Below are 26127 nucleotides of genomic sequence, written 5' to 3' on the forward strand. Positions count from 1 at the left end.
ATTTTTGGCTGCTGCTACAAATATACCCGTGTGACTTATGACTTGTTTTGTAGTTCGGTGTCACATGTATGAGAAGAAATTATTTTTAAAAAACTGTCTAAACAAGGCCTTTGTGTACCAAGCTATCATTACCACTAGATGGCGTAAATTAACTAAGAAAAAAATTAATTGAAAAGCAGAAACATGGCCACATGAGAACTGAGAAACCGATGAGATAAAAATGTGAAAAGAAAAGGAAAGAAGCATAAGAGAAACGAAAATGAGAGCGAGAGCTGTTGATGAAAAAGAGAGCTGATTTTGTTGAAACACTTGCAGCAGGCAGCAGAAAGATGAAGATCTTCTACTGTGAGTGGAGATGTCATATCTGCCGAACAGTGTGGAAAAATAACTGATATTTACCTTCAACAGCCGAGAATGACTCTACAGAGGGATGATAACTCTGAGCAATGAACCGACTGTCACGACTGTCCAGAGTCAAAACAACATTTAGAGCACCACAAGTCTATTTCCTCTCTGACCTCGACAGCGATGAAGTGATATGAGCTATTCTGTGCTATTCTACCAGTCACGAAACATCAGCTGATGGAAAGCATCTGTCTGAGAGCTTAACAAAAATAGATTTTTTTCTGCTGTACGTAGATCAGGTTTGAACTTTCCCTGTGTGACGTTTTTACCAACTCGTTTCTGAATCTTGCATCACTGTAAAAACAGACAGTAAATCCTTCGTTTCTGATCAAACCAACAACCCTCAAGTAGCATCAAAGCAGGCATGTTATTCGTGACCCATGGCAGAAACATGGTGGCGTTCAAAGACTTAATCTGATCTTATGTAAAATAGTTGTAGGACTGACGTCAAGCGTTTGCGTTACCAGTGAAGTGTTACTTGTTTCCTCATTAGGATGTTTTAGTCTGAGTTTGAGCAAATGGGTGCAATTATGCAAATCATCCTGCGAAGCACTTGGAGTTATTGCCGGAATCAAACTGTTTGCAAGCAGTTCAGCAATTCAGAGAGAAGCACAAAACGCCAGTAATCAACACCTCATTCAAAAACTGTGCTAAAAAAGGCCCAAACAAGGCGAACATGTTGTTGTTGTTGACAAAAATAAATATACTTAAAATATGCATTACGTCAATATCTATTACTTTGTTTTGACAGCTGAGTCTTTGTTTTCTAGATTTTGTATATATATATATATATTACAGTATATAATTAGGGGCCAAGCACTTCATTTGCACTAGTGTTGCACAATATACCGGTACTTAAAAAATATCGCGATACCGGTACGATTCCGCATTTTACTAGTACCAGTACTTTAAGAATGCATTTTAATAAGAGCCGTATTTCTACGTGTTAGTGAAAAGAGCAGACGCACAGTTTTGTTTACTACACACATACGCGTGATGCTCGCTGTGTTTTCAGCCTCTGCCGCCTTAATATACGAGTACATGAACGCATGAACATAATCTCTTGAACTGCTCTGAGAGTCACTTCATGGGCATTTTTCCGTTTCTAATGCGGAAAACGACTGTCATATAATAAAGACTCTAAAGGTCTTCACAGCAACCCGTCAAAATAAAAGTTCGGTTTAACCTGACAATCAGAAATATATTAATATATTACTTAATGTAAAGATAGTACTACTACTACTAATAAAAATATTATTAAAACAATGTTTAAGGAATATTTACCAGAAAAAAAATATTTACCAGAATTTATTTACCAGAAAATTGTAAATACACAATGCAGTACTTCTGAAAAAAAAAAGAAACAAATAGCCTATAATAAATTAATTCTTTATCAAATCTAATTATCTTTTATAAATTCATTAGAGATCCTCTTGATTATTAAAATGTAATGAAACGATTAAAATAGAATTTAGAAAATTAATGGAAAACAGATTAACAAACAAAACTGAATTTGGGAAAAATAATCAAATGTATTTCACAGGGCCTTAAAAACATGTAATTTTTGTTAAACTTTTAATAAATTGCTGTTAAATTCTGCAAATTTCATGATTTCAATTAATTATGTTTTTTTTTTTATTAATGTTTCTTTTAATATACCCATTAAAATAGTCCAGAAAAATGTAAAAAATAAAATAAAACAGATTTTATAGGACCCTCTTTATTTCATTTGTTTGTTTGATTGTCTTTGTTTTATTGTAGTTGTCCTTTAGTTTGTTACTTGCATCTAGGTTCTTATTATTAATAACAAAGAATAACAAAAAATGACTATGTCATGATATAAATTGTTGTGGAATAAAATTACTATATCATGAAATAAGATTTGGCTTTATCCTTTAAACTAACTTACCAATATAGCAAAGATCTCTACATACCTGTAGGATCAGTAGTTGTTCACCATAATCCTGTGCCACTTCCATGTGATTATTATTATTTTATTATTATTATTATTATTATTATTATTTTTTTTTTTTTTAAAGGGGGATGAAATGCTTTGCTTTAATAGATTAAATAACTATGATCTCCATTTGGATCATCTATGTTCAGTTACTTTTACTATTGTTCTGTTTTCTTGTAGTATCGGTTCAGTAGTAGTATCAAGATATTTTAGTCAGGTATTCTAAACTCGTCCTAGACAGTTTGTCTAAATTTCACCAAAATTGGCTCAGATCATCTTCAGAGCATTCTGGCATGAAGTTATCAAAAGCTTTTTAATATACCAAACAATTTTTGTAAAGCACGCTAACAAATGTGATGAAATTTGTTCAAAAAAGAACATGAGGCTGTATCTCTGCAACGCTTTAGTGGATTCTGTCCAAACTTGTTATGTTTTATAACAAGCATGACCTGAGGGCACATAAATAGTTTTGGCACAGCACCAACTACTGGTCAAAAGATATAAAATGTTGACATTTATGATCATAACTTCTAACCAAGTTGGTGATAAATTTAGCCATAAAATTGGTCTTGTTAGGTTTGAAATAGCATGCTGAATCGAACAGCATCTAATTTTCCTATCTTAGCCCTTTTGGACATCAGCCAGTTTAGGTTTTTAGTAAAATTGTGAATGCACAAATGTCTTTAACTGGGGTTTCCAACATGCTCCTGAAAAACTACCATATTGAGTTCAGCTTTAACTCTGTTAGGAACTTTGCCTAAAATGCAGGAAAAATAGCAATATTGTAAAATATTATTAAAATTTCAAATAAATGTGTCCTATTATGTCTTAAAATGTAATTTATTCCTGTGATGCAAAGCTGAATTTACTCCAGTCTTCCATGTCACATGATCCTTCAGAAATCATTGTAATATGTTGAATTGCTGCTCAAGAAATATTACAAAAATTACTATCAATGTTGACAACTGCTGAGATGCTTAATATTTTTATGGAAACTGTTGTACTTTGATGTACTGTATGTAAGTTCAAACGAACAGCATTTATTTGAAATAGAATCATAAATGTCTTTACTGCTATTTTTGCTCAATTTAATGCATCCTTGGTGATGTATTCATCTCTTAAAATCATTTCATGAGTTAATTAACTTTGTGATTTCATTTTTGTCTTCTTTTGTCATTTTTCATGAGCAAACTGCTTATCCTGCTTCTACAGTGCAGACAACATTTGAAGTGAGAGGGGGCGACAAGTAAAACACTAGGAGCTGCTTGGAAAAAGTCACCTGCTGAGCCACAATTCATTTTTAAGGAGACGGACGAGCAACACAATACCAACCCAGAAACTGCTACAGCCCCAGGCGACAGTGTAAACTGCTTATGCAAGTTTCCACCAATGCTTACAAGCAGTTTCACAATTAACTCTGACTTTTGTCATATATTTATACAAGAGTCACTACTGTGGATGGTAAACACCTGGGGAAGATTTAATAGCCATATAGGTTTGGCTGGGCACAGTATTCCTAATAATCATATGATATATAGTTATATATGTGAGATGAAACAGTCAAATGTGTTTCTCTCAGCTGTCAGCTACAGCAACACTATAAGGACATTATGTGCTGTGCATATAGAAATAGCCAGCAGTCAGACTTACAGCTACATTGTAGATGGCCATGCCGACCGCTCTATGGTCATTAATCTTCTCTGTGGAAATGGACTTGGTCTCGTAGGCCAGAAAGATTCCCAGCAGCAGCAGAAGCCCCTTGTAGCCGTACACCACACCTGTAGGGAAGAATGCATTACTTACAGTATAGTGAGTGCTCTTAAAGCTCTGAGGCAATGTCTTGTATGGAAACATTATGCTTTCTATTTCCGTGATACTTATATGTGATGTATGTGATGGTCTTGAGTCCAATCATGTACATAGAAAGAACGTAGGCAGAATAACACAAAATATTTTGAACCAATCGTTTGTTTTAACCAGTTTTTGGAATGATTCTATTAAACTGATGCACATTTAAAAATCACTTGAGAGTTTTGGGAGTGAAACAGTGAGGTGGATGATTTGTTAAAATCATTTACCATATTCAAGACCATCTATGCTACCATTCTGATAATTGGGGTCAGCAAGATTTTTTTAAAGAAATGAATACTCTTTTTCAGTAAAGATGCAATAAAAGTGACATTAAAGACATTTACAAATTTCTTAAGCAGCAAATCAGCATATTAGAATGATTTCTGAAAGATCATGTGACAGTGAAGACTGGAGTAATGATGCTGAATATTCAGCTTTGCATCACAGGAATAAATTTTAAAACACAGCAAAATGGAAACCAGTTATTTTAAACTGTAATATTTTTTCACAATATTAATGTTTTAACTGTATTTTTGGTCCAATAGATACAGCCTTGGTGAGAGACTTTGTTTAAACACATTAAATAAATCTTACCAACCCCCATAGCTTTGAATGGTAGTATATAAAACTAATGAAAACATAGACAGAGATGTATAAATATATAAAAAGGGTATTTTATAATTTGCAATACTTTTGAGTGATATCATAAATTGATGAGTCTCAGTTGGGTCTATCTGGCTTTTTAAATTAAAAATTTAAATCAGCACAAGTGAATATTTTTTTCCACATTACAGTAATGAAAGCTAGTTAAAATGTGCTAAACTGTCATAAAAAAATCTTTCTGGTCCTAAGAAAGTTAAATATGACCCAGGCATATTCTCTCTGTCCGGCCTATATGCCTATATCTATTAAAATACTAATTAAATTAAAATACAAAAATAAAAAATAAAAAAAGGATGGCTAGAAAAGGAAGTGAGAGAGAAGAGAGGTCACATTAGAGTTTAATCTCATTTTGAGTTCAGGGAAGGTTTTTTTCTCTGTAATATTATCTTCCTGTACAGCGTGAGAGAGTCAGGCTATGAGATCCAGACCTGGGCACTGACCCACAAAATTTAATTTTACACTGCGGCGCTCTGATAGGAAGTCAGAGCAAGAGGAAAAGTGTGAGACAGAGATAGTGAGAGAGAGAGAAAAAGAGCGAGAGAGGGAAAGAATGAGTTGTGAAACGGTGAGAGGAATTCAAAATGATCTGAAATAAAAACTCTTGAGCATAGAACAAATCATTCATTTAAAATTCTGAGACAGACTGTATCACTGAAGTGTAGAGCAAGATGCAATCGTATAGATAATTAAACTCCTAGATATATAAATAAATAAAATTAATACAGACCCAGGATGTCAAACACAGATAATTACACCAAAAAAAAAACATGTTTGTTTATTATCATTTTGATATATTCATATTACTGAGTTTCACAACAAAGTTTAATATTTAGGAATAGGGTTTTAAATTAAAAATACTGGACAAGGTGAGTGAGTGCTGGATACATACCAAGCCACGTGTTCATCTTCTCTGAACTGCAGTGCTCGAGAAGAGGCTGAATCAACACATCTAGATCTTCTTTAGGAGCCTCTTTAGTGAACTTCTGCTTAGAGAGAGAAAACAAGAGAGTGAGCGAGAGCACTTTAAAGGACAGAGATTGAGGTCAATGCAGCAGAGCACCGCACTACAATCCTTCACCATTAACACCTACTTCCATGAGCTTGCTCGGCAGAAATTTCCAAGGCACCTCAGAGGAAACACATCATAAAAATCACAGTAACAACAAGAAAAAAAATAAAGTGTCACCACACCTCCACCGTTCTGTGCAGAGGGTCCACGATCTGCCAGATAAGCAGAGAGAGAACATCAATAGCCAGCAGAACTGCAACGGTCGCATACAGCTTCCACGGCTCCAAATGCTGCGGAGGGATAACAAGATCATAATCGTTAGTCAATGACACACAGTTGCAAAATATCAAGACAATAACTAGAAACTGCTACAGTGTAAAGGGGGGAATAAAAGTTACATTTATGCACGGTCACAGCAGTTGTAGACATTATTGGAGACTCTGTGTACTGTAATATTTCCTGTGGAACACAAATGGATCAAGTTTTGAAGAACCTGTATGTGTTTTATTGTTTTTATTGTTTTACAGATATTTTGCACTGTTTTACCATTATTTTGACAATTATAAAATGGTTGCACTTGGCGAGCTACTGTTGCTACTTTTTGCTACTTTTACCGCAACACAACTCGGAAAGTAAAATATTGATACAATGCCACAATTAGTGGCTTTTGGTTGTAATTTTCAATCGAAGGGCAAAAAGAGAAGCGATGTAAGTCTTCACTGCTTTCCTAGTGATAGCAAGAGGAGAAAAGAATGGGAAGATGCCTGTAGACTAAAAAAAATTCCCAAAGACCTGCGTCTTTGTTCTCTCCACTTTAGCCGTGATGCCTTTGAGGCTTTTAGTAGACCACAGCTACTGAAAGGGCTTACAAATGGCGGAGACAAGAAATGCTAGATGCCATCCTGGCAGGATGCAAATGTGTCGACGCTTGTCATGACGCCACAGCCACTGAAGGAGTTTCTCAGCGCTGATTTCACTCGATATCTGGGTGCGTTTAGACTCCTTGTGGGGAAAAATCTATGGTACGGCATTTGTTTTAAGAAAAGTATTTTATTTTCCGAATTGTGATACGGTAAAATACCAACAGGCAGCACCAGTAGCTTCACTGAGTGCAACCATTTCACATCATCAAAATAATCATGGCCTCCACAGTCCAATATATGCATAAAACGATATGGATTTTTTAAAAATAACGTAAATCTTTAATGGATTTTCTACTACATATTTCAGTAAGAGACATCATTAAGGTTATACTTAAGCTATACAAGTCTCAATACCTGGAGTTTGCTTTAAAAGAACAGGTTAAAAAGTCATTTGCTATTGAATCGAACTACACTTCTCGTGTTGTATGTTTTTTGCATACAACTTACAAGAATAATTCAATAGAAAGACATGTTTTCTTGTCTTATTTTTAGTCTTTACTATGTCATATCCAATTCAGACCTCAAACCTACATTGGCAATTTGGTAAACATGATTCCTTTTGGAGGCATTAGTGGAAAAGATGAAGCAGCACAGTAAAAAAGCCAAAGAAAACAACAAAAACACCATAAAAGCATAACTTTGTGTGCATATATTGGTATCAGCATTGGCTATCGCCCAAAATGAGTTGAAAAATACCATAAAAAAATACCATTGAAAAAAAAAACATATGAACTACTTTATTCGTGATTTATTTGTTGTTTTTGGAGTTTGGAAGTCATTGCATGACAAGAGCTTTATGATGTTTCTTTAAAAAGTTCCACTTTTACATTCCCCAGGAAAAAAAGTTAAAGTATATGGATTTGGAACGAAACGAGTGTGAGTGCTGTTCTGAATAACACGTTTATTTTCCTGTCAAGGTAAATGACGGAATTGCTCTGACACTATAACAATTGTGTTTACTCCGGTGCATGGTGGGTAACAGGAAAGCGGAATGCCAATCATCAGCAAACATGACGAAAGTCATGTGTTACAAATGTGGAGTTATTTTCAGTTGCCATTCCATCCATTAATCCGTGGCTGCAGGCTCCCTCCAGGCCGTCAGACTGGGAAAACGGGATAGAACAGAGCTTTACTGCACACTTTCTCCTCTCTCTCTGCCTTAATCGCCATGAAAGCGTCAAATGACCCGAGAGCCCCCCGTTTCTACCACATTCTGTCTGAGCGCTGAACTTTCTTCAAGTGCTGTCGAACCACTTAGGCAAATTGCCCTATTACGGACATTGGGAGAGTTGAAAGTCATCTCGATTCGTCGTGCAGAGCTCTTGAATAATAAAATCCCCCGAAGGTCGGATTTCCGTAAAAGAAGTTTAATGCTCATCCATATTCATACATATTCCATAGTTGGGGTAATCTGGTTGTCGTTTGATGAGGTCTTAGGGTTTCCCTAATGCCGTGTCTTATTGCTTTAGGACACAGGATCAGAGCGAACACACGTGTCAAGATGCTAATAGTGTGTTTGTGTTGTGTAAGGAGGAAATGGACAGAACTTCTCGCAGCAAGAGTATGTGAGAGGAGGGGGGAGGTTCTTCTCTATTACATGCTGTAAAACTTCATCTAACGCTGTGGAGTCAGCGGTGCGGGATTCTTTAATATGCAGCAGATAACAGTGAATTCGGCAGCACTGCATAACGCGGGCGCGCTGCTCGTCACATCTGCAGATTCTGCAAAATTATCTGAAAATAATTAAGGGGTTACTGAAAAATGCAAAGTCTTGTACAAAGTCTGCAGCCCTGCCATCATTCTAATTAAACCAAATGTAATTTATTTCAAATTCATTACTCAGTTCTCCCAAAAACGAAAATTCTGTCATCATTTATTCATCCTTGTGTCATTCAAAACTCTCTCTCTCTATATATATATGAAGATTACATTTGCAAAAATGGGTAACTCAGTCTTCAAAAATGTTCAAAAATCATGTTTTATACTGCATTCCAAAAAATATCAATCAAACTGCAAATGGGTTGTTCTGATTATATAATAATAACTAAAAAAATACAGTTAACTAACACAACAACTAACACAGATCTGTTTTTGCAAATAAATGGATATAAGCACAGGTGAGACTACCTGCTAGGCATTTATAATCATTTGATAATATAATAATTAATAATATAATAATTATTCATTGTAATTAATTATATTCCAAAATTAATTAATTAAAAAATAATTAATTAATTAAAAACGTATTAATTTGTTAATTAATTGTTAATTTGTCTGTGTGTGTTTGTGTGTATATAGGTGTGTGTATATAATTTTTATGACAGTTTTTGGAACATAAATAATATTAATAATCATTACAATAAATAATTAGCAAATTATTATTATTATATAAAGAGACCAAACAGGAATTCATATTATTAAAATTATATATACATATATGATTATATTAATATTATACATACATACATGTATATATATATATATATATATATATAAAATTATTATATAATTAATATGAATAATCATTACAATAAATAATTACTAAATTATTATTATATTATTATTATTAATTTTTAAATAATTGCAATTATTAATTTATAAATACCTTTCATTTTAAATTTACTAAATGTATTAATTTGGTAATTAATTTATTATAGACATTATACACACACATTATATATATATATATATATATATATATATATAAAAAAATAATAAAATAATTTTATCAATGTCATTTTTGAATTAAGAATTATTAATAGTAATAATTTATTATATATATATTATTTTTGACATTTACTCTTTGTATGTACACACACACACACACACACACACACATATATATATAATTATTATTATTATTATATATATTTTTTTAATTTAATGAAAATACTACAATTTTTTTTATCATTTTACATAATTCAAATATTATAAAGCTGTATGAAAATTTATACCGATTTGCAAAAACATCCATTCCTTTACATGCAAGATAATTTTTTTACCCACTCAAAACCGATTTACCTTCCTCTTCTCTTTTTTCTCATCTTTCTTGGTGAAGACAGTGTGAACCCACCAGATCTTGGTGAACATGCTGCCATAGGCTAAACTAAAGCCTAGTCCAAGCAGCCACAGGCGAAACTACAAGAATGAGAGAGATATAGTTCATTTGGGAGCTCAGCTCCAAAGCAGCCATTTCATTTTTACAAAAAAATCTTCACCATGCTCAAAGGTCAAGGCTGAATAAGAGGAACTGGCAATAAAAAAGTGAGTATAACATTTACGACACTACCTGGCACACCACTGGGAACCGTGATTTATGGACGTGAAGGCCATCGATGCCCAGAGGAAAGACAGCTGCTAATGCCAGCACGCAACCCACCGCCGTCATGTTGTTCAGATAGGGCTGAGAGTTCTGAATGTATCTGTCAGAAGGGTTACAACAAATTACAACTCAGTCCACAGATATATTACACTGTTTCAAAATGAGAAATCCAAAACATGTTATGCTGGCCTGAAATATTGTTTTGTAACAGGCGAGGGAACATTCAAAGGAGTCATAAAATTGTGAAAAATGAAAAATTTTTTCATAACTTTACTCTAAGGTTCACTTTCCACTCCAGTTCATACTGGGTTTTATTAAAACCCTTATCCACCATCATTTCATTTCAGTCATAATGGTTTGTGTGCCACATTTCTATGAACTAGCCATAATGTAAAGCAGCTTTGGACACAATTTCTTAATTATCTTTACATTTCGCTGTCAGTAAAAAATACCTAATCACTCAATAAAATCAATAAGATAAAATTACTTAAAATTATGAAAAATTTAGAAAATTGAGAAAAATTGTGTAAGATAACTTAATGACTTATTTTTAGGCAATATTTCTTGAATAAAGTATCTTTTTAAATGTTCCAATCCACAAAGCTAAAAGAACAATATGTTAACAAAGATATAAAATTATAAAAATGGCTCTTTTTGGAGGTGCAGTACCATAAAAATAATTAAACTGGACAGAACCGACATACTGACCAACACAAAATAAACATAAAATGACTTTTAAATGTAATGCACTTCAGACCTCATCCCCGTGTATTTCTTATGAACACAGGATACTAACCTGACGCTACTGTTGTATATGTTGAAGGAGAGGCAGACTATGCCCAGAAGGATTCCCAGCCCAGCAAAGACAGACACAGACACAAAGAGCTTCTGGGAAAGGAAACGAAACTCCACAATCACCTTGGTCTGGTCTGCTGGAGGGCCAGAGCCTGTCAAAAGAGAAACCAGTCAGGAAATATCAGAGAAACCGAATGAGCACCGACAGAACAGAAAGGCAGATAAGAGTGTCTAGATCACAACGGCGTGTCACTAGATGCTGAAAAAAAAAAAAAAAAAAAAGAGACTGACTTCATTGACAGTTGGAAGAGCAAAGGCGAAATATTCCAGCTTAGTTCAGAGAGTCATTAGCTACGTCTGCGTTGTCAGACTTCAGAAACACATGACTTGGAGGGAATATTAATGGATTTTTTTGACAGACAATTTTCTGTGAAATAAGGCCACTGGGCCGGTTTGACACGTAAAGTGTCTGGAAAATTTCAGGGGAAAAGGAAGCTCGCGATGTTCACACATTAGCAGGACCAGACGGATTCTGACTTCTTTCACACTTTTCACACTTTTGCTGCTTGTTTTGGAGGAAAATCTGCAGGATTCTGTGAAACAGATTTAAAGATGCGTTGAATGGAGCTGAGAGTACTGCTCTTTCATTTATAGCTCAAAGAATAAACAAATACACTAATATATTTAATAAACAAATATACAAAGGACAAGGAAAACTCTCAAAACTCTCACAACAATAAAATGTTGCAAAATGAGAACAAATTGATATATCTGGGGGGATTTTTAATGATGGCATCTGGTATGAACACATTGTAAATGGCTTGTAAATGAGACATTTGGTTTACATGACAAAAGATGCGGGAGAGAGCAGGAAGATTAAGTCAATGGTTAAATATACTGACAGGACCTATTCTTGCAGTGAAACATCAATGTAAAATCAACAGATTCAAATTTTGATGTTATTTTTAGGGCTTTCTCGATTTTTTACGAAACGATATTGATTCTAAATTCTAGCCTGTTTTCAGTTAATGGATGGAACATTTTACGGCGCCTCCCATCCAATAAATCGTAATAAGCTTTGTGCTTTGTTACTTTTGATTTGAAACAACGTCTCCTATTTCAAATTCTGTCCATTTTACTACAGTATTCAAACAATAAATGCTGTTTTGGTGCTGTTTAATGTTGAGTGACAGTTCGCTGCAGTGCCTTATTTTGAGAGAGGTGGCAGAACTGATTGTTTCCTATGCTTTAATACGAGTTTCAGCATGAAATAAACATGAATGAACATCTGAAGGTATGTTAAAATAAAGAGTACAATTACCGAAATCCATATCCTGTCTCATGTAACTGTTCAATTAGTGTTTCAACCGCGAAAAAAAGTAAATATAACAGCTTGTAAAGAATATGTCACATAACATTTACCTCAGAAAAAGACAAACTCATTAGTCAGCTAGAAAAATGAACTCTAGAGAGGAGCATTTTGCTAAACAAATGCACCATAGAACATTCATTATAATTTTTTACTGTTCTTCAATGTTTAATTTATGTTTGAATAAATCCGTCAAGATTTTATGAAAGCCACTATTTAAATGTTTATATTTCAAACGAGTAGAAATATAATTACGTAATTGTATATTTTTAATTATAAAAACTTAATTGAGTGTAATTTAAGCGTTTGTATACAAATCAGTTCATTTTAACCTTCAATACTGTACTAATGTAGTACCAACTGACTCTTTTGTATATTTTACAGCATTCATTGAGATTTTTTTTCCCTTAAATGGGTCATCGGATGCCCATTTTCCACAAGTTGATATGATTCTTTAGGGTCTTTATGAAAAGCCTAATATACTTTGGTTAAAATTTCTCAATTGTAGTGTAAAACAACACCCTTTTTACCTTGCCAAAATCAGCTCTGCAAAATTCATCCTGTTCTGGTTAAGGTTGCTTTAAATGTTAATGAGCTCTGCTCGCCCCGGCCCTCTCTTCTCTCTGTGGAGTGACGAGCCTGTTTACTTTAGCCACATTTAGCCATATCAAATCTAATCAAAATCTAATCGAATCACAAGCTTGTGAATCAGAATCGAATTGTGAAATTCGTGTCAAAACCCAGCCCTATTATTTTTAATTACAGTAAGTTAAGACATTTTCACTGTTGTATGGCATAATTTAAGTCATAAATTAGTCGAACGAAATATGTCTATTATAATTGCTACAAATAATTGATTAGTTAGTAATTATGTTTTATTTAAACTTGTCTTAGACAAATTACAAATTTTGTTATTTCAATGTACACTATTTCAATGCTTAAAATTTAATTTTGCTATTAGTTTATGTATACTACCATTCAAAAGTTTAGCTCGGTAAGATTTTTTAAAAATGTTTTTATTAGAAGCTCACCAAAGCTACTTTTATTTGATAAAAAATACAGTAAAAACAGTAATATTGTGAAATATTATTACAATTTAAAATATCTGTTTTCTCCTGTGATCAAAGCTAGCATCACTACTTCAGTCTTCAGTGTCACATGATCCTTCAGAAATCATTCTAATATGCTGATTTGCTGCTCAAAAAAACAAAACAACAAAACAACAAACAACAACAAAAAAACACTTTCTTAATATAATCAATGTTGTGCTACATAATATTTTTATGGAAACTGCCATACAAGATTCTTTGATGATAGAAAGTTCAAAAGAACAACACTTATTTAAAATAGAAATATGATTTTGAATGCATCCCTGCTGAGTAAAAGTAATAATAAAAATCATACTGACCTCAAACTTTTTTTAATAGAAGTGTAAAATATAAGTCTATGGATGACCCATGTGGTACAACACTGACAATTATATAAGTTAGAAGTTAAGATAATATAATTTGTTTTCTCTAAAAGTTCAAATAAATCTTCATGTTGTGAATCAAACTGTCAGCCCTCACATTTGATCCAAGGTAAATTAATGAAACTAACTTAAAATTTCACAGATCATCTAGCTCACTGTGTCAATCTAAAATGACTAACAGAGTTCACAGCACCCTTGTAAACTCATAGTAAAAGCATTATGTTCTCACTCCTCACACTAATGTTATCGCTCTTATTGGCACTGTGACAGAAATTAAGAATTTACGCCTCTCGCTGTTCAATCTGTCACTATAATTATAACCAAAAACAGGATTCCTGCAGGAACAATAATTAGAGTGATGATGGCTGTCTTGTGCGTATAAAGCTATTTGAAATAGACAAACAAACTGACAGAAATCTAACTATCTGAGCGATAGTTTAAATTAGAGTATTTCTCTGTCAGAAGCAAGCGTGTCATTACCGGGGACGGAAAACTGACCGTGAGGGACATGTGTCCGTAGACAGCTGGCCCTCGGCTTCGTCAAAAGTGACACAATGTTTGTTGATTTTCCGAATGTCAGCACACTGACGGGTCAAGAGTGACACCTGACATTTGCTACTGCAATGTGGCAGCAATGCTGCAGAGATAAATGTGTGTGTGTGAGTGTGAGAAAGCCCTGTCCTGTCAGTTGATGCATTCGCACAGTAAACCTTCCGTCGTCCTTGATCTAAGAATCAGGACAGGGTGTTGCTATGGAGACCTGGCTTAACAACAGTTTCCACAGCAATTTGGAAGAGAAAGTCATGCTAAAGTGGTTGTCAGGAGCTACCGAGAGATTGCGGAAAAGCACGGGCACGGCCATATGGTTAAAAAAGACATGAGAAACCGAGTCCTGAGTTCTGACCTGTGTTTTATGTTTCAAAGGCTGTTTTTATTTGAATAAAAATTAGAAATTGCATAAAGGCTTGAGAATCTCACCCAATGGATCCCGGAGGAGTTTGTGCGCTATTTGGAAAGAACATCTGCTGCTTCTGCTATTATCAAGGGCAAAAAAACAGCAAGCAATGTCACCAGCTCAATGCTCCGCTTTTCTCCGTGGAGGAAAGAGGAAGACGTGACTAAATAGGTCATAACTCAGAATTCAGTTTTTCTGAAAATAGCTGTGATTGGCTAAAAGGATGTACATTTGCAAATGAGGGAAGAAAATGATTTTAAATGAAGTCAAATGGCTTTTTGGAGGTTTTTGGATTCATGCCCTTTTGCAGTCCCTTTTGGTGGCAGGATGTTACTGCAGAGGAAGTGAAAGAGTGGGATTACTAATTGCTATTTTTAATCAGGGTTTAGGTGTTATTAAATGAAGGAAGCACTTTGTATATATCTTTCTGTGACATCAAGCTTGCGTAAGATAAATATTTCTGGAACTACCAGAAACTATAATATAATAAACTATAAAACTATAATATTGTTACAATTTAAAATAACTGTTCTCAATTTCTGTGAATTTTCAGCATCATTACTCCAGTCTTCAGTGTCACATGATCCTTCAGAAATCATTCTAATATGTTGATTTGCTGCTCAAGAAACATTTTGTCATTATCAATATTGAAAACAGCTTAATATTTTTGTGGAAAATGTGGTACATTTTTTTTCAGAACTCTTGATGAATAGAAAGTTCAAAATAACAGTATATATTTGAAACCGAATTTTTTTGTGACAGTGTAAATGTCTTTTGAGCTGTCACTTTTGATCAATTTAATGCATCCTTCCGAAATAAAAGTATTAATTTCTTTAAAAAAATAATAATAATAAAGTACTGACCCCAAACAGTAGACTGTGTAAGTTTTTTTTTTATTATTATTAAATGTAAATTCATGTCCCAGTCACATTTTATTGGTTAATTAAACATTACTTTCATTACTCTATATTGTATTTTTACATTAACAATGTAGGCTATTTTAGGCTATTTTATTTATTAAAACCAAGTATAAATCTGATCAGTTTAGTGTTTTTAAGCATTTTACATTTATTCCAAAATAATAACTCAGGGAAGTAACAATTTACACAATATAGTTGCACGCAGTGATTACCAGGGTTCAAGCTCTTTAAAGCATTTAAGCACATACGAAAAAAGACATTATATAGCAAGCCTTTTTTTGCAAATACAGGTAATTTACCATAGAAAAATTATGTTTTGTAACATTTATGATCTCCTTAAAATGGTGCATGCTTGTTTAGAATCACTTGTCGCCTGTGTTCACCAGGTTTTGTGAAGTTTTGAGTTTTTCTTTAGGCTTTATAGGATTTTGGGTAAATCCTATAAAGGCCCCTTTTCTAAACGACCCCAGTAGAGCTTCCCAAAGGGTAAATTTAAACTTTTTTTGATAATTATTGACCTAGAGAGTCCAGAGAATTGTACTGCAGTGTTTTTTCCAGACTGAGCGAAGAACCTCAAGTTCGCAAAAGCAGGGTTTTTTTTACATCTTCTCAATCATTTAACAGGCCATGTTTTTTTTTTGATATACACAGATGTCCTCATAGACACTTGTGGCAATTTTCATGTTGATAGGACAAATGGTTGCGTAGGTATAGCCATTTTTATGTTTTCCCTCTTACAGCGCCACCAAGTGGCCAAGCTCAGCGATTTTTATCCTGCAACCTCAGATTGAGCTCCTACATAAGTGTTCTGAGTTTAGCGAAGATATCTCATTCTGCTCAGGAGTTATAGGCATTTTACTAAAAGTGGCCCTGCCCCTTTCGGACACGGTGAGTCGAAAGTTCTATTTTTTTTGATGATATTCGCTCTCCAGAGAATCTTCCCATTAACAGCATTATATTGTTCATTCAGACTGATTCATGAACACGGAACACGCACACAAGAGGGATTTATCACATTAACCAATCACAGACGATCATAACCAGTAATATCCAATCATATCACAATGGAGGCATTGCCTCCTCCCATTCATTCTTAATTACCCCCACCAAACTCACAGCATGCTTTAGGGAGTCTGCTAAAAACTCAATGGGCTCAGGGGAGGCGAAAGAGACGTGGACTCCCACTGTAACTTTACCTGCTGGTGTCACTGTTGGACAGTTTAGTAAAACAAGTGATTTATAAAATTGTCATGTCATATTTTATAATATTTGCATTGTTTTATTTTTGTATTATGATTTTATATTCCCATCCAATTTTTTGAGGAGGCACTGCCTCCCTTGCCTCCTCAGAAGAAACACCCCTGATATATATTCATACCTAATTCACTGTAACTAATAACTTGTAACCTTACTATAAAGTGTTACAAATTATCATTAATCTTGTGAACTTTTATGAGTACAGACATTGGACTAAAAGCCACAAAACTCCTAAACAATCTCTCTAACTTCATAGGACCCAACCTTCTGTGCTTTTTTTTAAAATAATAATCGAAACCTTCAGAAACATGCAAATCTGAATGCATTTCATACACTCTGTAATCACCCTGTCAAATAGAGTAAATTGCACTGTTCAGTCACTAAGCTGACATTGACATCTATAATAATCTTTCATTTTTCCCAAACTTCTGCCTGCAGCATTGATCTTCACCTTGTAGCCATTCAAAAAACAAGCACTAGTGAAGTGTGAGGTCATTACTCGTCTAATGTAGGGCAGCGCTGCTTTGTTACCGTCACGCTGGTGGAATCCACTCAATGGGATCACAGCATGAAGGATTGATTAGAGCCTAAATCAAGAACGACTCACAGAAGAGGACCGGGCAAATCCAGCAAATAATCGCCTCTGTATCTCTGGGGTGAGAAAATACAGGATTTTGGTGGTGGCAATTCAATTCCCATCTCTTGGCAGAAAACCAATTTGTGGGGTAATAGAGAAGGCACCGATTGGTGCTTTTGTTAATGATTCACTAGAATAGTATCCCAGCATCCGTGCAGAAAAAGGAGCAAGCTGTGAATGTTTTATCCAAGCTATTCTAAGGGTGACATTACACCTGACAGGACGCTTTTAAAAAGTAATGCTTCTTTTGCTTTATTCACACTGCATTTTTAGGACTGGCTGGTCAAAAAGGCCAGTGGAAAACTAGAAATGATTTCAAGAGGCACATGACACAATATAAGCGTCAGAGGTATTTTGGCACTATTTACACATTCATGCATATGCTGAGTGTGAAACCACTCACCCGTTTGCTCATTCAGTACACTCTAAATGCAGCCAATGCAAGCGTAAATAAGTGAATTCATTCACAGACACTGCACTTTGTGTGATGTTACAGTCACACAGCATCCTAAATGAGAAAAAAAGACTTCTAATCTGATTATTCAGACTGAAATATATTTTTCTGAAATATATTGTAATCACGTTTCAGACCACATTTAGAAATGGTTGGCATTGGGTTAGTAAAAAAAATATTTTATAATTAAATTAAATTTATTTTCATTTAATTTTTATAGCTATTCTGAGCTGTGACATTAAAAATAGCAGAAAGGAAAAATGTTGATTTCAAGAGACTGGTAAATACAATACATTTTACAAATATTTTGAATTTGGTTTTTTTAGTAATTTTGTTGTTTTTGGTCCTTTTTTTTAGTTATTGATTTTTAATATGATTATATAATTGTATTAATTTTTATTTAATTTTAGTTTTAGTTATTTAAGTACATGAAGGTAAACTAAATGAAAATGAAAAATGTTGGCAATTAGCCAACATTTGGCAACTAGTTGAAATAAAAAATAATTATTATACAAATAAAAATGTATTATACTTTATTATATAATATATACTAGTTCAAATACATTTTTATATATACTTTAACTAGAAGTGATCAAACCTGAGGGAATCAAACCTAAGCAATAGTGAATTAAAATCAAACCTGAGTGATAGTAAACTATAGCGAACTAGAATCAAACTTGAGCAATAGTGAACTGCTCTATAGTGAACAGGAATCAAACCAGAGTGATAGTGAACTGCTCTATAGTGAACAGGAATCAAACCAGAGTGATAGTGAACTATAGTGAACAGGAATCAAACCAGAGTGATAGTGAACTATAGTGAACAGGAATCAAACCTGAGTGATAGTGAACTACTCTATAGTGAACAGGAATCAAACCAGAGTGATAGTGAACTATAGTGAACAGGAATCAAACCTGAGTGACGGTGAACTATAGTGAACAGGAATCAAACATAAATGTAAACTAAATGAAAATGAAAAGTGATAGTGAACCTGATGTGATAGTGAATAGGAATAAAGCCTGAGCAATAGTGAACTATAGTGAAAGAGTGAAGCCTGAGGTAGAGTAGACTATAGTGAACTAGGATCGAGTCTGAGCAATAGTGAACTAGAATCAAACCTAAGTGATATTTAACTATAGTGAACGGTAATCAAACATGAGCAATAGTGAACTGCTCTATAGTGAACAGGAGTCAAACCTGAGTGACGGTGAACTAGTGAACAGGAATCAAGTCTGAGCATCAGTGAACTCGAATCAAACCTGATTGTTAGTAAACTATAGTGAACAGGAATCAAGTCTAAGCAACAGTGAACTAGAATCAAACCTGAGTGATAGTAAACTATAGTGAACTAGAATCAAACCTAAGCAATAGTGAACTGCTTTATAGTGAACAGTAGTCAAACCTGAGTGACAGTGAACTATAGTGAACAGGAATCAAACCTAAGCAATAGTGAACTAGAATCAAACCTGAGTGATTGTGAATTACAGTAAACCATAATTAAACCTGAGTGACAGTGAACTACTGTATTGTGAACAGGAATCAAACCTTAATGATGGTGAACTGGAATAAAGCCTGAGCAATAGTGAACTCAAACCTGAGTGCTGATATATATATACACACATATATATATATTAGCTATTTTGAATGTCTGTCATTAGAAAAAGATTAGCCACCAGCAGGGCCAAACTGAACCATGCTAACAAGTCAAACCTTGACCCTTTGCTCCAGTCTGCAAACAACTTAATGGATTGGAGTCGAAGACGTCAAAAAATTGGATTTTTGATGCCTGTCTGAACAAAACCTTGGTTTACCTTTCCGCAAGAAGATTAAATTACTTTTTCAATTTCACACTCTTTCCTGCACGTTGTACTTTCCCATTTATCGGCGAGCATCATCACACATTTTCATTTGATCCGCTGTGTGCCCTACATCTCTTTCATCAATACCGGTTTGTCAATCAAGAAAATTCACAGAGCTGCACAAAGGTCAGAGCGAGCCATGAACGGCGCCGCGGCTCCACTTCTCCGCTCCCCTGAGCCTGTATGGCCTCCTCTAGCAGAAAGGACAGCTAATTGTTAGCGATGTATTAAAGAGTGCGACAGGGCTTTGTTGAGCTAACAGAAATCAATACTGGTAAGCCTCAATCTCGATGGGCCAAGTACGGCTGTGAAAGGTGACGGGAGTGGAACGGACAGAGCTGTCTCGACGTCCAGAAATAAAGGCAGGTTTCTCTTACCGATCCATTTGTCGTTTCCGTACCAGGACAGGTTGCCTTTTGTGCTGTCATAGTACCCAATCTTCTTGTAGCTCCCACCTGAGGGAAAAAAAGGTAAAAAGTGAAATGAAAGACAAGAAAACTCAGAGAGAAAAGTGTATATGAAACAAATTCTCATGCTGACATCTTCAGCCTCGACTTAAAACAAAGAGACCATCATCTGTCCATGAATTATAAATGGGCATACTATAGATGTAATGTTATTTTAAAGGCTTGTATTAAAAGTTTTCCTGTGTAAATATAGCATCTAATTAACAGTGTGTCAACTAAAGGTCACATTAAGAAACTTGCTTGCACCAAACACTGCAATAAAAGCTTCAAAAGAGGCCTGACTCGACAACTTGGAAAAAGTAGTCGACTTAGAGCTGCATCAATGGGTTGAAGATTTAAAAAAAATAAATGGAAAAAAAAAAAAGAGACCAACTGCATTGATCAAAGTTAATCTGAAAGAGAACATATTGTAGACTTCGCTCTTTGGAAATCAAAGACTTTTAAGCGCTACGTAGACAAACTTTCACAACACAAAGCTTAGACTTTTTCACAAGTCCAGACCATTCATTGAAACTAAAAAGGAAATATGGGTCATTCAGAAATCTTTAACACTAAAATACGACTGCAGACACAGAGAAGTAATAAGGAGGAAGTAGGATAAATGGGCTTTTCTTAACTACAGGCAGTTTAGGCCAAATGGACTTTTAGAAAGTTTCTTTTAGAAATTTTATTTCTAAAATAAAGTTACTTTTCATACTTTTCATAGTTTAATTTGTCTACAAACAATGTCCAACAGTGGACATTCATACTTCATAAGAGAACTTTGTCATTTTTTCAACCATCACAGTTTCCACCACAAATTAAACTTTGCATTCAATAACAATCTTAGACAGTCTTTTATTTTATAATTCCTAATATGTATACACAGTGCTGAGCGCACAATACTTACAAATTGTAATCCGTTATGGATTACAAATTACATGACAGAAACTGTAATGTAATCTATTACATTACACATTTAGGTAATATAATCTTACTACTTTTTGATTACTCTTAAATTCCTTTTGACCTAACTTGTTTATCACATTGATTTAAATAGGAAAATCTTTGAAAAAAAATGTATGTTTTTAAACTTCATGCTGAAACTTCATAAAAAACTGAAGCACGCTAATCGCGAGTCGAAGATGTCAAAAAATTGGATTTTTGATGCCTATTATTATATTCTACATTAGCTTTAGGGTTTTTGGTTTAGTTTGTACCTTGAAGTTGCTCAATGAGAGTCCAGGCCATACGTGAACCTTGAGCATCAAACACGACATGACCCTATTAAACACAAATGCATAAATATAAATAAATATTACATCAATACAAAATCATCATTTATAAAATACATTTGTGACTCATTTGTGAGTTATAAAAGGCAAAAATCTGTGGAAAATAAAGGCTGAATCATCCTATAATGAGTTTGAACTCAAATTCATTGTTATCATAAAAACGTGATCATCTGAGACTGATGAGTGTCTCAAAAAGGCTCTCTGACAGGTCTGAGAAATGATCGTCTGGAGTATTTTACCTCATTGTTATTTGACAGCTATTTCTCCTTTGTTTTTCAGAAATGCTATTCATCAACTCACAGACACTCCTTCAAACGAGCTGGTGTTGAGTGCTCGGTAAATCTCGGCAGTGATTTCCTTGTTGTTGTAGTTGAAGTCCTCCAGTGCCCAGCCTTTGGCCCTTAGAGGGGCCACTGTTTTATTGAGGGCCAGTGCAAGAGCCCATACGGCATCATATGCGAGCGGAGCTTCCTGAAATCCGCCCGTTTCTTCCGGGTTCTTCCCCCCGAGACGTGACATCAGCTGGGCCAGGAACTCTTGGGAGGTCTGTGGAGGATTAATGATCCCATCATGACATTTTTTATATAACCATCATCTATTGTCAACAGCTTTGTCTGAGAAGATAATGTTTTCTTACCAGGTTGGAGGCACCGCGGACGGTCTCCGGGTTCAGCATGACGATTTCAGTGGTGACGTGCCCTTCCACGGCTTCCGTCATGTTCTCCACTGTGCAGTTGATGGCCGGATCTTTGATCTTAAACCAGTTGTCTGCATACCAGCCGATGAGGAACCATACGTACTTCTTACCATAGAGTTTCTCTTTGAAGACCTGCCAAAGATGACACCATGTTTGGAAGGTTTGTGCTTAAGCAATAATCTCATTCAATATTTTAATCTCAGTTAAGCCACAGTGAGTTCACTCAAGATGAGTAAAAGAGTCAAACTGAATTGTGGTGAACTGATTTAAAGGGGACATATCATGAAAATCTGCCTTTCCGTGCTTGAGTCCCCACTGCATCTACCAATTTAGAAAATGTGAAAAAGGACAACCCGGTAGCTTTGTTCTGGTAAGCCTTTCTCTGCAAGCATGTCAAAAAAACAGTCGCTCAGATTTTGCTCCCCATGACGTAGGAAGGGGATCTTATTAAAATATACCACCCACGGTGCTTCCATTTTATTTTCGCAAAAAACTACAGTGTACTAGTTCTAACGCTATGGCAAACGTTAGAGCAAAGTATGCTAACTGTTCTGTCGTTGACTGCACTAACAAGTACAGAACAGTATTTACAGTAACAGCCTCAATGGCACAAAAAAGCAATGGATTTACTGACTGATCTGCCACACAGATCTAATATAAACGTGATTTTTTCCCCCAGCTGTTTACCTTCACAGACATAACCAACTGTTTTTGTAACTCATGTGTTTTTAACATAAACTTGAGAAATTAGTTTAGTACTCACATGCCTGTGACAGCCACTTACTGAGCATGTGCTTCGGATGTGTGCGCCCAAAACGGTATATCAGAAGCTTAAACTAAAACGCATGATTTTAGAGCGATGGACATGACAATCAAAACAAAACAGATGTTTTTTGGCAGAGTATCTGAGTTACGAGCTGTAATGCCACAGCCCCATTCTGGAAAAGGGGGTGGGGAGCAGCAGCTCATTTGCATTCAAAGAGACATGCACGAAAACAGCATGTTTCTGCTTTCACTCAAAATAGACATTTTCATAATGATCTAATAAATTATTTGTGGGGTATTTTGCACTAAAATTTCAGAGGCACATTATGGGCACACCTGAGACTTATTATTTACAATATTACATATTGTAAAAAGGGGCATAATATGTCTCCTTAAAATAAATTGACAGCTCAGATGTACTTGTATGAAGAATTGCAATTGACACTTGCCTCGCAAAACACCTTTCTGGCTTCAGTCTCGTAAAACAGGCCGACTATGATTCTAGCATCTTGACGCTGGAGACATATTAGAGAAAAGAAAACAAGAAACATCACAGAAACATCACACAAAGTGTCACTAGCCTAATTTGCATTCACATATTTTATACTAATTTTAGGACTGTGCATAAAAACACTGGATGGAATTGGCAAAAAAGATATTTGAGAAACAATTACTTATCAGTTTCTTTTTTTCAACATTTTCATACAGTGATGATTTAGTTCTCTTGAACAAAATAGAAACAAAGTTTTTGTACACACGTTTCGTGCATGACATATTTGCATAAATTAAAATTGCGGCATAGATGGAAACGTAGATAGCTAGTGACAAATAGAAAAATTATTATTAATAATCTCCTTACTATGACTTATTGACATATTTTAATTTATACTAATTATGAAACTCATTCTGTGCCTTTGTTGAGACTAAATATCTAAAATTATATTAAATTAGGGCTGTCAAACAATTAATCGCAATTAACCACATACAAAATAAAAGTTTGAGTTGCCTAATATATGTGTGTGTACTGTGTGTAATTATTATGTATATATAAATACAGACCCATTAATGTATGTGTTTAAGAAACATTTACAAGTGTATGTATTTATTATAATTTTTATATAATTTGTATTATATATAAATAAAAATATTTTGTACATAACATTTCTCTTAGATATATACATTAATTTGTGTGTATTTGTATATGCATAATAATTATGTATTATTTATTAAAATTCTATTATAATTATATACATTCTGGGTTGATCAGCCGCAGTTAAAGTTAGAGCTGCTATCTTGCTCGGTAGCCACAAACAGCCTACAGATAATGAACTACATTACTTGCTAGGATCATTTTTTATTCTGATAATTATTTCTTATAAATATGACTCTCTATTCAACATTTCTTCATAAAAGCAATAAGCCACTTGAGTATGTGGGTTACAGTGATTTTGCAATGGATAAGAACACTTCTTGTGACTTACTGCTTTAATTTACTCAGTTTGTGACATGCTTTAAAGGTGAAGTGTGTAATTTTTGCACCATTAGCATAACCAAATGGAACTGCGAAAATAAAGACGGTTTTCAAAAAGCTTTCCTAAACACTTTTCAGAGTAATCGGATTCCTCACAGTTCTCTCTGTATATTAAGGTGGGTGCAGCGCTGAAAAAAGAATTACACACATGACCTTTAAAAACATCTAAGATTTTATATATTGGCTGAATTATATAAGCCTAAAATATTTTAAGCCAAGCATTTAAAAAGACAGTCTCGTGAGATCTTCATGCAATATAATTTTGCAATAAAAAACGATGTCTAGCTATTCAATAATAACTGTCAGTAGTGACCGAGATGGTATCCGAACCGTCACTTGATCTGACAGAGAGGACCGATCCTTCAGAGTGTTGATTTATTTCACATAAGATTTTCATGCGCCTCTGCCTGCTAGCTAGCTACCCGACACGGGCTGAGGAGAGGAAGTGAGCGGCTGGTGAATTTTTCATCAAAGCACCTTCAGGTTTTTGACAGCCACTGCGGGATCCGTGAGGAAGCTCTGTCTAACGCTTATCTCGATGCCGGCCTCCTTCACACGCTCCTCCAGATCATCCAAAGTCTGTAGAGAGAGAAAAAGAGAGAGCGGTGAGACGGCAGGAGTGACAGGACAGGAGTGATGTTTGTGGAGAGCAGAGGACAGACAGGAAGAGCGCACATGAAAAGATCAAGGAGCGAATGAAAGAGAAGAACAAAAGGAGGCCAAGAGATGAATGGTCAAAGCGTAGACCAAAGTAAAAAAAAAAAGACAGTAAAGGAAACAGAAAAAGAAAACAGTTTAGAAAGAAAGGTGGATAGAAAAAAAGATTTTAAAAAATGCACTTATATACTACATATATCAAAAATACAAAGTAGAATGTTCCAAATCACTTATTAAGTTCCACAGAAGGCAGTCACCTGTGTAGGCAATGAGGCAATGCATTTTTGAAAAGGTGCCAATGAGACATCTGCCATCAATGAATGGAGGAATATGAAGAGAGAAAGAGGATGTGAACAGGAGAGAAGGATTGCGATGAAAGTAAATGAGAAAAAGAGATGAGCTGGTGAAGAGATGGAGGGGGATCATTAGCCTAGCGGAATTACACTAGCTCAATATTGAATCGATGCACGAGAGATTTATGACTTGGTCAATATTCCTAGCAGCCAACATGAAGAAAAATGACTTTAAGAGTCTTTCCTCACTTAAGGAGAGAATAATCAACCACGGTCTCTGCCATTCACTCTGAGGCATTAACCTTAGAGTAAAAGGCCTAAGCTCGCTAACAGTTTTAAGATGCACAGGAAACCACTTTTCTGCAAAATTACTTCCTTTAAAGGGGTCATATCAATTTCTTTTACATTTCATTTCCCCCTGAGGCCCACTTACAGCGTTCATCAAAGTTTTTTGCGCAAACACAGTCATAATTTAGGTTTTATGACCATTTTCCATTTCCATCCTCCTAGTGACCTTTAGAATTTTTAAGCTGTTTTTTTTTTTTTTTTTTTTTTTTTTTTTGCTGTATGTTTATAGAATTCGTTCACTCCTGAAT

The 26127-nt window shown here is 34.8% G+C and overlaps 1 protein-coding gene across 1 annotated transcript in view; it reads right to left on the reverse strand.

The window, feature by feature from the left end:
• Positions 1–26127, reverse strand: part of gabbr1a (gamma-aminobutyric acid (GABA) B receptor, 1a) — a 75599-nt gene that overhangs the window by 11331 nt on the left and 38141 nt on the right. Inside the window, exons 10-21 of the mRNA XM_051129212.1 lie at positions 25059–25160; positions 23500–23565; positions 22226–22417; positions 21889–22134; positions 21514–21577; positions 20225–20302; positions 10927–11077; positions 10098–10230; positions 9830–9946; positions 6068–6175; positions 5766–5859; positions 4013–4140 (exon numbers count right to left, since the gene is read on the reverse strand). Coding sequence (XP_050985169.1) covers positions 4013–4140; positions 5766–5859; positions 6068–6175; positions 9830–9946; positions 10098–10230; positions 10927–11077; positions 20225–20302; positions 21514–21577; positions 21889–22134; positions 22226–22417; positions 23500–23565; positions 25059–25160 — 1479 coding nt within the window. The remainder of the gene's footprint in view (positions 1–4012; positions 4141–5765; positions 5860–6067; positions 6176–9829; positions 9947–10097; positions 10231–10926; positions 11078–20224; positions 20303–21513; positions 21578–21888; positions 22135–22225; positions 22418–23499; positions 23566–25058; positions 25161–26127) is intronic.

This window comes from Labeo rohita, chromosome 15, assembly GCF_022985175.1.
Source record: "Labeo rohita strain BAU-BD-2019 chromosome 15, IGBB_LRoh.1.0, whole genome shotgun sequence".
NCBI classification, from domain to species: Eukaryota; Metazoa; Chordata; class Actinopteri; order Cypriniformes; family Cyprinidae; genus Labeo; species Labeo rohita.